This window comes from Pongo pygmaeus, chromosome 6, assembly GCF_028885625.2.
Source record: "Pongo pygmaeus isolate AG05252 chromosome 6, NHGRI_mPonPyg2-v2.0_pri, whole genome shotgun sequence".
NCBI lineage: Eukaryota > Metazoa > Chordata > Mammalia > Primates > Hominidae > Pongo > Pongo pygmaeus.
The window spans coordinates 22,503,488-22,517,541 of record NC_072379.2 but is presented as its reverse complement, the minus strand read 5'-3'; the positions used below and the strand labels follow the sequence as shown (position 1 = coordinate 22,517,541).

General features: G+C 44.1%; 1 protein-coding gene across 12 annotated transcripts in view; it reads left to right on the top strand.

The window, feature by feature from the left end:
* The window catches only part of LOC129040956 (uncharacterized), a 73,079-nt gene that overhangs the window by 49,056 nt on the left and 9,969 nt on the right, over positions 1-14,054 (top strand). For 3 of the 12 annotated variants that reach the window (XR_010127074.1, XR_010127073.1, XM_054495911.2), the window contains exons 10-13: positions 2,258-2,315; positions 2,802-2,906; positions 9,266-9,445; positions 12,925-12,989. Coding sequence is in view for 3 of the 12 variants with exons in the window: in XM_054495911.2 (XP_054351886.1) it covers positions 2,258-2,315; positions 2,802-2,906; positions 9,266-9,445; positions 12,925-12,989 (408 nt within the window). In the remaining 9 variants the exon portion in view is untranslated. Of the gene's footprint in view, positions 1-2,257; positions 2,316-2,801; positions 2,907-8,405; positions 8,769-8,901; positions 9,446-11,039; positions 11,164-11,859; positions 12,059-12,517; positions 12,612-12,924; positions 12,990-13,267; positions 13,469-14,054 lie in introns of those variants that run through there. The other 9 variants (XM_063668338.1, XM_054495915.2, XR_010127076.1 and 6 more) reach the window with 8 other exon arrangements.

The following is a 14,054-nucleotide window of genomic DNA, read 5'->3' as shown; positions in this document are numbered from 1 at the left end:
GAGACAAGTTAGGGCTGTAGGAATAGTGTTACCAGGAATAACTTGTGGATTGTTTACTACTGCAGCCAGCTGTGATTTTCCAAATAGGGAGATGCCTGTTTTTCTCACATAAAAGTAATTGTGCTGGTAGGCTGAGGCTGACATTGGTTCAGTTGCTCAAACATGGTAAGACTGGCTTCCCTGTGCTTCTCTTCACTTTTCTTTCTGGTGCACGGTGATGGAGGGAGCTCCTGTCATCATGTCTCCATCCAAGCTGGACATAAATAAGTAAAGAAAATGCAGCATGAGCCCTGCCTGCACCCATGGTCAGGAAAAGCAAGAGGATTTTTTTGAATCCTAGCACAATTTTGCATAAGTCTCTTGGTTTTAAAAAGATGAATTTTAAAATAATAAAATAATATAAGGCACAAATTCTGAGGCCAAAGTGATAGGGTTTAAATCTGCACTCTGCCACTTAGGAAAATTGCTTAAATTCTCTGTTATTTAGGTTGCACACCTGTAAAATGGGAGGAGGAAAATAATATTTGACTCATGGTTTTTAAAAATTGAGATTTTTTTTATTCTTTCTGAGATGGAGTTTTGCTCTTGTTGCCCAGGCTGGAGTGCAGTGGTGTGACCTCGGCTCACTGCAACCTCCGCCTCCCAGGTTCAAGTGATTCTCCTGCCTCAGCCTTTAAATAGCTGAGATTAAGGTGCCCGCCACCATACCCAGCTAATTTTTTGTATTTTGAGTAGAGGCAGGGGTTTGGCCATACTGGCCAGGCTGTTCTCCAACTCCTGACATCAGGTGATCTGCCCGCCTTGGCTTCCCAAAGTGCTGGGATTACAGGCAAGAGCCACCGCACCTGGCTGAGATGTTATTTCTTTCATAAACAACTGCTGTGATTTCAGACCACTTGCTATTTAGGCAGTTAGGAATTTTTCACTACAAGGCATGTAAAGAAAGACGATGGGCATTTGTAATGGATTTAGCATTCATCATTTGACTGCATGACTGACCCCCAGAGCTATGATTTTATTAAAGAATTTTTCAGAAGCCACTTAGCTAGGAACTGAGCCTAACCAGCTACCCACCCTCACCATTCAGTGCTCTTTTGTTCTTCTCTGTTTCTCCTCAAACTTTATTACTCTCACAAAATGATAAAAACTTGCATTTCTTTTCTTTCCTTTGTAGATAGAGGGTCTTGCTCTGTTACTCAGGCTGCAGTGCAGTGGTGTGATCATGGCTCGCTGTAGTGTCAAACTCCTGGGATCAAGCAATACTCCCACCTCAGCTTCCCAAGGAGCTGGGACTACAGATGTACAACAGCATGCAAAGCTAAATTTTTTATTTTTTATTTTATTTGTTTGTTTATTTTTATTATTTGTTTTTGAGTTGGAGGTTTTTTGTTTTCGTGGGGTTTTTTTTGTTTTTTTTTTTGTTTTTTTTTTTGTTTTTTTTAAAGACAGCGCCTCACTGTGCTTCCCAGGCGGGTCTCAAACTCCTGGCCTCAAGCAATCCTCCTGCCTTGGCTTCTGAAATTGCTGGAATTATAAGCAGGAGCTACAATACCTGGCCTCCGTTGGTCCTATGTTCTCTAGCCTTCTCTTTGCTTTTTGGTAGCCAATCTCTCATTATGCTGTTGCCCTGTTATAATTAATACTTTTTTATTTTGAATTTTACCACTTTAAATTTTCGAGTGGTTTGTGTCTCCTGATTGGACTCCTACAAATAAAGAATTGGTGCTAGGAAGGGTACCAGGAGGTAGACCCACACAGATGGGATTTGGGCATAGGTGTGGTTATCCAAGGGGCAGTGCTGAGCTCCTTGCCAGTGGGATATGGGATGCTGGTCATTTCCAGGAAGTGACCTCACAATGACTCAAGCTACCACTTACTGTTAATTGTGATGAATTGCCAGCTGAGGCACATACCTTGGGAGCTAAGTAGTTGCTGCACTTGACCACTATGAAGACTGGTGTGGGAAGGGCCTTTTTGGATGCACTTGAGCAGGGGCCCCTAATCCCTGGTTCACAGGCCTGTATTGGGCCACACAGCAGGAGGTGAGCAGCGGGTGGGTGAGTGAAGCTTGAACTGTATTTACAGGCACTCCCCACATTACTGCCTGATCTCTGCCTCCTGTCAGATCAGCAGCAGCTTTAGATTCTCATAGGAGTGTGAATCCTATTGTGAACTGTGCATGTGAGGGATCTACCTTGCTCTATTCTTATGAGAATCTAATACCTGGTAATCTATCACTGTCTCACATCACCCCCAGATGGGACCGTCTAGTTGCAGAAAAACAAGCTCAGGACTCCCACTGATTCTACATTATGGTGAGTTACATAATTATTTCATTATATACTACAATGTAATAATAATAAAAATAAAGTCCACAATAAATGTAATTTACTTGAAATATTCCAAAACTGACCTGCTGCACCCAGTCTGTGGAAAAATTGTCTTCCACAAAACCGGTCCCTGGTGCCAAAAAAATTGGGGACCGCTGCACTTGAGCACTCACAGAGAGAAAAACAAAACGCACAAGTCTACCTCTCAGCATAAGTCACGGCCTAAGATCCAGAGAGCTTCCATGATAGCGCAAACACAATTCCTTATTTCTTGTATCCGCGGGGCTGATGTTATTGAAAATCAAACACAAACTTAAATGTGCGGTTTGCTGAATTGCAATGACAGTTGAATTCACCTACCCTCCAACCACACAGAATGTCAGTTTCCTTCCGGGACTTTACTGGTCCTTCAGGAAACTCTCTCCCTACTCCCATCATCACTCTTTCATTCTCATCTTTGCTCATCTTTAGCCACAGCTGAGATGTCTCACCCCACTCTCTATGATGCAACAAGAAGCCCCTTGGGAGCATTTCATTCCCACTCTATACTTCTGTCATTGTGCTCATCACAGTCTGGTAAGTGTTGATATACAATTCCTGTATTAGTCCATTTTCCATTGCTATAAGGAAACACCTGAGGCTAGGTGGTTTATAAAGGAAAAAGGTTTATGTGGCTTACAGTTCTGCAGACTATACAAGTAGCATGGTTCCAGGCTGGGCCACGGCCCACACCTGTAACCCCAGCACTTTGAGATGCTGAGGCAAAAGGATTGCTTGAGCCCAGAAGTTTGAAACAAGTCTGGGAAACATGGTGAGACCTTGTCTCTACTAAAAAAAAAAAAAAAAAACCAGGTATGACGGTACACTAATGCATGCCTATTGTCCCAGCCACTTTGGAGGTCAAGGTAAAAAGATCTGGGAAAGTGCTGGGATTATTGGCATGATCGACCACATCTGGCCAGTTTATTTTCTATTACTGGCTCAATGTAAAGGCTGCATCTCAGGAACAGCCAATGAAAGAGATGCACAGGGTAAGGTAAGTGGGAAGGGGCACTTCCATGCCCTCTGTTGGGCACACTACCCTCCCACCACCTCCTTGTGTTCAGCAACCCAGAAGCTCTCCAAACCGTATTGTTTAGGGTTTTCATGGAAGCATGATAAAATCATTGGCCCTTGGTCGTTAAGTCAATCTCCAGCCCCTTTTGCCTCCTGGAGTTCAGCGAGTGAGGCTGAAAGTTCCAAGCCTCAAAAAATGTGGTTGGGGCCAGATGCATGTCTCAGCCTGTAATCCCAGAACTTTGGGAGGCCAAGGTGGTGGATCGCTTGAGTTCAGGGGTTCAAGACCAACCTGAACAACGTGGTGAAACCCGGTCTCTACTAAAAAAACAAAAATTAGCGGGGCATGGTGGCGGGCACCTGTATGTAGTCCCAGCTACTCAGGAGGCTGAGGCAGGAGAATCATTTGAACCCAGGAGGCGGAAGTTTCAGTGAACCGAGATTGCGTCACTGTACTCCAGCCTGGGTGACAGCGAGACTCTGTCTCAAAAAAAAAAAAAAAAGATTGAAAAAAACATTAGCCAGGTGTCTCAGCTCCTAGGGAGGCCAAGGCAGGAGGATTGTTTAAGCCTGAGAGGTTGAGGTTGCTGTGAGCTGTGACTGCACCACTGTACTTTATCCGGGGCAATAGAGCAAGACTGTGTTTCAAAAAGAAAGAAAAAAATGAGCATGTTGGGAATGGGGACAGATGGCAATGTTAAGTAGAGTGGTCAGGGTTGGCCTTATGAGTGAAAATTGAGCAAAAGTTTGAAGCAGGGGATGGAGCTGGCCGAGGTGCTGAGGGAAGAGCATTGTAGGCTGAATCAACAGGATAAAGGCATTGGGAGGAAACTCCCTGGTGTGTCTGAGGCTCTGGAAGGAGGCCAGTGGAGCAAAGAGATAGAGGGAGAGAAGTAGGGGAGGAGCCAGGGAGTTGCTGGGCTGGGATCAGTACAGATCGTGTAAGCCCTGGGAGGCCATTGCTGGGGCTTTGACTTTTCCTCTGACTAAAATGGGAACTGCGTGGTGGTTCTGAGCAGAGAGGCAACATGATCTGTCTCCTGATTTAAAAGCACCCCCTGGCTGCTGAGTTGAGAAAGACTGTGGGAAGATTTGGGTAGAAGCATGGGGGCCAAGCTGTGGCAACATCCAGGTGGGAGATGGTAGAGGTCCTGACCAGGGTCATGGTGGTGGTGAGAGATGGTCAGAGCCCGGATACGTGTTGAAGTCAGTCAGTAGGATTTCCTGACAGACTGGATGTGAACTGCGAGAGAAGGCAGGAGTCAAGCTTGAGTTTGATTCTAATTGAATTATTAAGTAATTAAAAAAAAAACACTGCTACCTTTCCCAGTCCTACTAAGTAAAGGATGCAAGATTAAAGAAATCTCAAGTCAGGCCAGATGCAGTGTCTCACAACTATAGTTCCAACAGCTAGAGAGGCAGAGATGGGAGTACATTTTAAGGCCATGAGTTCGAGAGCAGCCTGGGCAACATAGCAAGACCTCCTCTCTACAAAAATAAATTTAATAAAATAAAATAAATATAGCTGGGCATGGTGGTGTGTACCTGTGGCCTCAGTTACTCAGGAGGCTGAGGTAGGCAGATCTCTTGAAGCTAGGAGTTTGAGGCCAGCTTGGGCAATATAGCAAGACTTCTCTCTTTACAAAAATTAAAAAAATAATAGCGTGACATGGTGTTACTTGCCTGTATTCCCAGGTGCTGGGGCAGCTGAGGCAGGAGCATCTCTTGAGCCCAGTTGGTGAAGGCTGTAGTGAGCTATGATTATACCACTGCACTCCAGCCTGGGTGACAGAGTGGGACCCTGTTTCAAAATACAAATACAAATGAAATGAAATCTGAAGTCAGACCAGTCCCTTCTAGGCTATGCAGTCCTTGCAACCGCATAGCTGTGTGATCGGGTTTGTGTGGCTGTGGATGAGGAGACCTCTTTCCAGTTGCTGTTGGCTACATAATCAGTTTATTTTTAAATATAGTAATCAAATATGTTTCCTCATACTTCCTCATCTCAGATATGTGTTGGTTTTGAAATTCTTCTCGAAAGAAATTGTAACATCTTATTGGCTCCATCATTCCGTAATTTTTTTTATCTGATCAGTTTTTTAAAAGATCAGAATTGATATTAGACTACCAAATCAGTTTTGATTAATGAGAAAATGAAATTGCGTTGTTTGCACTTTATCCAAGATTGGTGTCATATTGGCTAAATCAAATCAAAACGCAAAATTAGAACTTTTTTTTATCATGAAACTATGTCATTCTTGAAGAAGATGCCATTTCTTTTTTTTTTTTTTTTTTGACAGAGTCTTGCTTTTGTGGCCCAAGCTGGAGTGTGATGGCATGATTTTGGCTCACTGCAACCTCCTCCTGCTGGGCTCAACCAATTCTCCTGCCTCAGCCTCCCGAGTAGCTGGGATTACAGCCAAGTGCTACCACACACAGCTAATTTTTGTATTTTTAGTAGAGACGGGGTTTCACCATGTTGACCAGGCCGGTCTCGAACTCTTGACCTCAGGTGAACTGCCTGCCTAGGCCTCCCCAAGTGTAGAGATTACAGGCGTGAGCCACCATGTATGGCATCCATTTCTTTTTTGTAGTCTTTAATAAATAGCTGCTATCATTGCAGACTTCCTATTCAGACACTTAGGAATTTTTCACTAGGAGGCATGTAAAGAAAGACCATGAGCATTTGTAATGAATTTAGCATTCATTCTTTGACTGCATGGCTATCCCCAGAGCTGTAACTTTACTAATGAATTTTTTAGAAACTGATTAGCTGGCAGCTGAGCCTAACCAGCCACTCACCCTCATTATTCAATGCCCTTTTATTCTTGTCTATTTCTCCACCAACTTGGCTACACTCACAAAGTGATAAAAACTTGCATTTCTTTTCTTTCCTTTTTAGAGACAGGGTCTTGCTCTGTTACCCAGGCTGCAGTACAGTGACATGATCATGGGTCACTGTAGCTTCAAACTCCTGGGCTCAAGTAATCCTCCCATGTCAGTCTCCCAGGTAGCTGGGACTACAGACGTGTGCCACCATGCCCAGCTAATTTTTTAATTTTTTTATCGTAGAGACGGGATCTTGCTAGGTTGCTCAGACTGGGCTCAAACTTCTGACCTCAAGTAATCTTCCTGCCTCAGCCTCCCAAAGAGCTGGGATTACATGCAGGCATGACCACCTGTGCCCAGCCCCTTATTATTATTATTTAAAATAATAGCTTTATTAAAATACAATTCACATACCATTCACTTTATTTATTGAAATCTGCAATTCAGTAGGTTTTAGAATATTCCCAGAGCTGTACGTCAATCACCACAGTCACTTTTAGAATCTTTCATTACCCTATATGAAAGGAGAAATCCGCACCCCTTAGCCACTACCTCCTACTCCCCCCACCTGCCTTGGCTGCCAGCGTTAGGCAACCATTGATTGATTTTTTGCCACTATAGATTTGCCTAACCTGGACAAATAGAATTGTATAATATGTGGTCTTTTGTGGCTTTTTTTCCCCTCTTAGCACAATGTTTTCAGAGTTCCTTTATGTCATAGTGTGTATCAATATTTCATTCCTTCTATGTCTGAGTAATATTCTGTGTTAGAGACACACTGCATTTTGTTTATCTGTTCATCAGTTGGTGGACATTTGGGTTTTTTCCATGTATTGGCCATTATGAATAATGGTGCTATGAAGATTGCTGTACAAGTTTTTGTGTGGACATATATTTTTATTTCTCTGGGATATATGCCTAGGAGTGAAATTGTTGCATTATATGATGACTGTACATTTAGCATTTTGAGACACTGCCAGACTGTTTTCTAAAGTGGCTATACCAGTTAGGTGCAATGGCTCACACCTGTAATCCCAGCTACTCAGGAGGCTCAGTTGGGAGGTGGCTTGAGCCCATGAATTCAAGACCATCCTAGGCTAGATAGTGAGACCCTGTCTTGATTTTTTGAAAAATCCAATTAAAATGACAGGAAAAGAAATACCCAAACAAAGTGGTTACATGATTTTATGTTCCCACCAGTAATGTATGTGGGTTCCAATTCCTCCACATCTTCACTGACATTTTTTTTTTCTTCTAGACAGGGGCTTGCTCTGTCTCTCAGGCTGTAGCACAGTAATGCCATCACAGTGCACTACAGCCTTGACCTCCCAGGCACAAGTGATTCTCTCATGTCAGCATCCTGAGTAGCTGGGAATTACAGGTGCACACCACCATGCCTGGCTAATTTTCATATTTTTTTGTAGTAATGGGGTTTTACCATGTTGGCTAGGCTGGTCTCGTACTTCTGGCCTCAAGTGATCTGCCCACCTCAGCCTCCCAAAATTCTGGAATTACAGGCTGAGCCACTGTGCCCGGCCTTCACCAACATTTGTTATTATCTTTTTTTTTTCTTTATACCTTAAAGCAGTGTAAGAACAAGTGTCTTCAATTATTCTAAACAAAAATTATAATCCCAGGGCTTTGGGAAGGTGAGATAGGAAGATCTCTTGATGCTGGGAGTTTTTTTTGTTTTTTGTTTTTGTTTTTGTTTCTTTGTATTTTTTTTTTTTTTTTTGAGACAGTCTCACTCTGTCGCCCAGGGTGGAGTGCAGTGGTGCGATCTCGGCTCACTGCAGCCTCCGCCTCCCAGGTTCAAGTGATTCTTCTGCCTCAGCCTCCCGAGTAGCTGAGATTACAGGCACATGCCACTACTGCCCAGCTAATTTTTGCACTTTTAGTACAGATGGGGTTTCACCATGTTGGTCAGGCTGGTCTCAAACTCCTGACCTCAGGTGATCTGCCTGCCTTGGCCTCCCAAAGTGCTGGGATTACAGGCATGAGCCCTCATGCCCAGCCTGATGCCAGGAGTTTTAGACCAGCCTTGGCAACCTAGCAAGACCTCATCTCTGCAGAATATTTAAAAATTAGCCAGATGTGGTGGTGTGGTGGTGCCTGCCTATAGTCTCTCTCTTTTTTTTTTTTTTTTTTTTTTTTTTACTTTTTGAGACATGGTCTGTTTCTATCACACAGGCTGGAGTGCAGTGGTGTGATCATGGCTGACTGCAGCCTGAAACTGCTGGGATTCAGTGATCAATCCTCCCATCTCATCCTACCAAGTAGTGGGGACCACAGGTGCATGCCACCTGGGTCTCGCTGTGTGGCCCAGGCTTATCTTGAGCTCCTGGCCTCAAGCGATCCTCTCACCTTGACCTCCCAAAGTGCAAGGATTACACATATGAGCCACCATGCCTGACCCCTACCCTGCCTCTTGAGAACCAAAAGAAAGAAGGATCCAAATTCTCCTTAGCTCAACTCCAGCCATTTCCCGATTGCTTCATCAGCAAGGAGCTGGTTATTGTTCTGTCCAGGCCTCCCAAACTGCACAGAAATGAGGTGAGGGAGTTTTCCTGCTGCTCCACTCTGTGAGGAGTTGGAGGATGATGTTTACTCATTTGCAGAGAGAGATGCATTGTAGGCACCTTAGGATGGAGGGGTTCCTGATTCCAATGTCCTTTTTTTTCTTTAGAAACAGGACCTTTGTTGCTGAAAAATTTTAAGGATCATCTGAGCCTTCAGCAAGTTGTAATCTTTTTGTTGGTGGAGGGTCTTGTCTCGATGTTGATGGCTGCTGACTGATCAGGGTGCTGGTTGCTGAATGTTAGAGTGGCTGTGGCAGTTTTTAAAAATAAAACAACAGTGAAGTTTGCAGCATCAATGGACTCTTCCTTTCACAGAAGATTACTCTGCAGCATGAGATGCTCTTTGACTTACAGCCTTTTACTCAAATGTAGAACTTCTTTCAAAATCAGAATCAATCCTCTTAAACCACGCCACTACTTTATCAAGTAAGTTTATATAATTTTCTAAATCCTTTGTTGTCATTTTAACAGTGTTTACAGCATTTTCATCAATAAAAGATTCCATCTCAAGAAAAAAAAAAAAAAAGAAACAGGACCTTGCTGTGTCACTCAGGATGGAGTTCAGTGGTCCTATCATGGCTCATTGTAGCCTCAAACTCCCAGGCTCAAGCGATCCTACCAGTTCAACCTTCCCAGTAGCTGGGACTACAGGTAAGCACTGTGACACACGGTGATTATTATTATTATTTTTTTGGTAGAGATGGGGCCTCTCACTATGTTGCCAGGGCTGGCCTTGAACTCCTGCACTCAAGGGAATTTCCTGCCTTGGCCTCCCAAAGTATTGGTATTACAGGCATAAACCATTGTGCCCACCATCTCTGGTTCTTAACTTTCTGCCTCCCTCTTCCACATTTAAAGAGCACTTGTAATTACATGGGCTCTTCTAGATACTCCAGGATAATCTTGTTTTAAGGTCAGCTGATTAGCAACATTAATTTCATCTGCACTCTTAATTCCCCCTTCCTATGTATTTGTGCATTGTAATATAGGACATGAGCAATTGGTGGGGGGGGGGGGGGGTCATTACTTTGGCCACCACAGTAACTGTTTTGTGCCAGGCACTCAGCTAAGCACTGGTGAATTAAGCATGAATAACGCATACTCGCTAATCTCCATCCATTCATGGGAGGAGCACTTCACCTCCCATGCTCCTGAGAATCTGGAGAGTCAAGGAAGGCTTCCAGGAGGAGGTGATGCCAAAGTGGACAAGTGACAGGAGCCAAAGCTAGCCAGGAAGAGAGTAGAGATTTAAGGGGAAGTGTACTCTAAGCAGAGGGCATCACCTACTTCAGAGACTCCCAGAGGGGAAAGAATGTGGATTCAGGATTCAGCTCCTTATGAGAATCTAATTCCCAATTCAGGGGGCAGATGAGGCTCAGTTGGACTCCACAGCAGGTAAAATGGAGAAGGGCAAGCAGTGAGGCTGCCTTGCAAGGCAGGGCAGAGCAGGGGCTTTTAAGGAGTTTGGACTTAATCCCCGAGACAAGGAGAAGTGATGTAAATGGGGGAGTAACGTGATGAGATTAATGGATTAGAGACATGGCTCAGGCTGCTGTGTGGAGAAGGCACCAGGGGGAGCAGATGGCTCAGTGGGTGTGCTGGAGACCTAAAGCAGGGGACACACTGAGTTTAGGGAGAGGTTTTTAAAATATAAGACGTTTGAGTAATTTAAATGATGGTGGGAAGGAGCTAAAAGCGGGTGATAGGTTAAAGATACAGGGAAGTGGGAGGAAGAACTGACAAGTGAGGTTCCAGAGAGGGCCGGAGGAGATTCCCATAGGGGGATTAACACTTTTATTTCATTTTATTTTATCTTATCTTACCTCATCCCATCTTGTCTTATCTTATCTTATCTTATTTCTAAGACAGGGTCTCTGTTGCCCAGGCTGGAGTGCAGTGGCAGGATCTTGGCTCACTGTAGCCTAGACTTCCAGGCTCAAGGGATCCTCCCACCCTTGACTCCCAAGTAGCTGGAACTACAGGTGTGCACCACCACCACACCTGGCTAATTTTTTTCTTTTCTTGGTAGACACAGGGTCTCACTATGTTTGTCAGACTGGTTTCCAACTCTTGGCCTCAAGCGATCCTCCTGCCTAGGCTTCCCAAATTGCTGGGATTACAGGGTTGAGTCACCATGCCTGGCCTCTGCTAGTTCTGTATTCTCTAGAGTTGTCTTTAATTTGTGCTAGTGTGTCCCTCAGTATGCTGATCCTCTGTTAAAATTAATTTTTTTTTTTTTTTTGAGATGGAGTGTAGCTCTTGTTGCCCAGGCTGAAGTGCAATGGTGTGATCTCGGCTCACCGCAACATCCACCTGCAGGGTTCAAGCGATTTTCCTGCCTCAGCCTCCCAAGTAGCTGGGATTTACAGGTATGTGCCATCACGCCTGGCTAATTTTATATTTTTAGTAGGAACGGGGTTTCTCCATGTTGGTCAGGCTGGTCTCGAACTCCTGACCTCAGGTGATCCGCCTACCTCTACCTCCCAATGTGCTGGGATTACAGACGTGAGCCACTGCACCTGGCCAAAATTAATACTTTTTATATTAATTTTACATATGTTGTTTTTCTTTTTCTTCTTCTTCTTCTTCTTCTTTTTTTTTTTGAAATCGGGTCTCATGCTATCACCCAGGCTGGAGTGCAGTGGCACAATCTCTGCTCACTGTAACCTCCACCTGCCAGGCTCAAGCAGTTCTCCTGCCTCAGCTTCCTGAGTAGGTGAGATTACAGATATATGCCACCATATCTGGCTAGTTTTTGTGTTTTTTGTAGAGATGGGGTTTCACAATGTTTCCCAGGCTGGTCTCAAACTCCTGAGCTCAAAGCGATCCACCCACCTTGGCCTCCCAAAATGCTGGGATTACAAGTGTGAGCCACTTTCCTCATTCTAGTTTAAACTTTTGAGTGGCTTGTGTCTCCTGATTGGACTCCTACAAATACAGAATTGATAATAGGAAGGATCCCGGGAGATAGATGCACACAGATGGGATTTGGGCATAGGTTTGGTTATCCAAGGAGCAGTGCTCAGCTCCTTTCCAATGGGACATGGGATGCTGGTCATTTCCAGGAAGTGACCTCACAATGACTCAAGCTACCACTTACTGTTGATTGTGATGAAATGCCAGCTGAGCCATAGGCCCTGCGAGCTTAGGAGTGCTACACTTGACCACTGTGGCAGTAAAGATGACTCTGAAGAATGGCATGGGATGGATCCTTTCGGATGCACTTGAGCAGGGGTCTCCAACCACAGGGCCACAGAGCCGGAGGTGAGCAGTAGGCGAGTGAGGGGAAACTTCGTCTGTATTTCTAGCCCTCCCATCACTTGCATGACCACCTAAGCACCATGTCCTGTCAGATCAGCAGCAGCATTAGACTCTCCGAGGAGCACGAACCCTGTTATGTGCATGTGAGGGATCTAGGTTTTGTGCTCCTTATGAGAATCTAATGCCTGATGATCTGTCACTGTCTCCCGTCACCCCAGATGGACAGTCTAGTTGCAGGAAAACAAGCTCAGCGATCTCACTGATTCTACATTGTAGTGAGTTGTAGAATTATTTCATTATATATTACAATGTAATAATAATAGAAATAAAGTGCACAATATGTGTAATGCATTTGAATCATCCTGAAATCATTTCCTTCACCCCCAGTCTGTGGAAAAATTGCCTTCCACACATTCGCTCTGTTATTTTTTGGTAGAGACAGGGCCTTAATATGTTTTCCAGGCTGATCTCAAACTGCTGGCCTCCAGTAATATACCTCTCTCAGCCTCCCAGGGTGTTGAGATTACAGGCATAAGCCACCACGCTCAACCAACACGTGAGTTTTTTAAACCAAATAAAAATTAAATGAGATTACCTGAGCCCAGGTGGTCGAGGCTGTAGTGAGCCCTGATTGCACCACTGCACTCTAACCTAGGTGACAGAATTGAGGCTCTGTCTCAAAATAAAATAAAATAAAATAAAATACAAATTAATCCTTTATGACATTCCCAGTAACTTTCCCTCCTAAATGTTCCCCAGAAGCCTTTGAATTTTGTTAAAGTTTCACATACCATTTAAAACATTTAAGAACTTATGTCTGTCTGTGTCATCGTTCTATTTCAAAAGAATGTCTTTTTGTCAACTTCCAGCTGGATCTACCATGAAAGACTTCAGAGTCCAGGAAGAGAGACTGACTGGGCAACATGTTATTCAGGTACAAAAAGACTTGGAATAGAACTCAAAAATGATCAAATAATAGTGCATGCATCAAGTGCAATGGGAAGCTCTTCTGGAGGGTGAGAGAAGCTTCCAGTTAAGGTGACCTTTGAAGCCAAGTCCTGAAAGATGAGGAAGAGTTGTATGAGAATGAGGAGGGAAGGGGGGAGGTGGAGGGATGGGGAAAGGGCTGGGATGGGATGGAGTGAGCTGCCCAGGCAGGGAAACCAGCACTGTAATGACCTGAACAATGAAGCTGGCACATTTTTTTTTCAGGAAATGGTGAATTAAGTGTGGCAGTAATGCTTTGTAGCGACAATAATTTGATTGTATGGAATGTTGCCTGAGAGACCTCACTACAGTTTCTAATGTTTTGATGTTATCATCCATCCCTGTCCTTGTCAAATAATTTGGAATAGGTATAGTGATCACAATAACACCAAGCGTAATATCTCATTAATTCTCACAAAATCACAGGTAGGTGCCACAGTTATCCCCATTTTATGAATGAAGTGATGAAGACTTAGGAATAATGAATGATTTGCCCAGGCTCACCTGGATATTAAGACTGAGTCAAATGTTGGGTCTGGTCTGACTTTAATGCTTGCTTTGTTCATGAGCACCACGTATTGCCTCTCCTATGCAGTTAAGCAGGTAGACAGGTGACAGAAAAGCCTGTGTTTGTCTCTACTCATGCACTTTTGACTGAACGTGTGTGTGGAGTTTGTACACCAAGTTCTCCAGTGTTCTGGATATTAACTGGGTATCCCACAATTTTATTCTGAAACTACCTGGAGTTAGCACAGACCCCAGAGGTTAGGGGCTTAGTCCCACAAGACTATCCTGACTTCAGATGCCAATGGCAAGTCCTGCGTTGTCACTTGTACTTTTGTCCAACCTGTTACAAATCAGGGGTTCCCATGACCCTCTTCTTGGGTTTAATAATTTGCTAGAACGGTTTACAGAACTCGGAAAAAGAGTTTATTTTCTTTTTTTCTGAGAGACAGGTTCTCATTTTGTTGCACAGGCTGGTGTGCAATGGTGCAGTCATAGCTCACTGCAG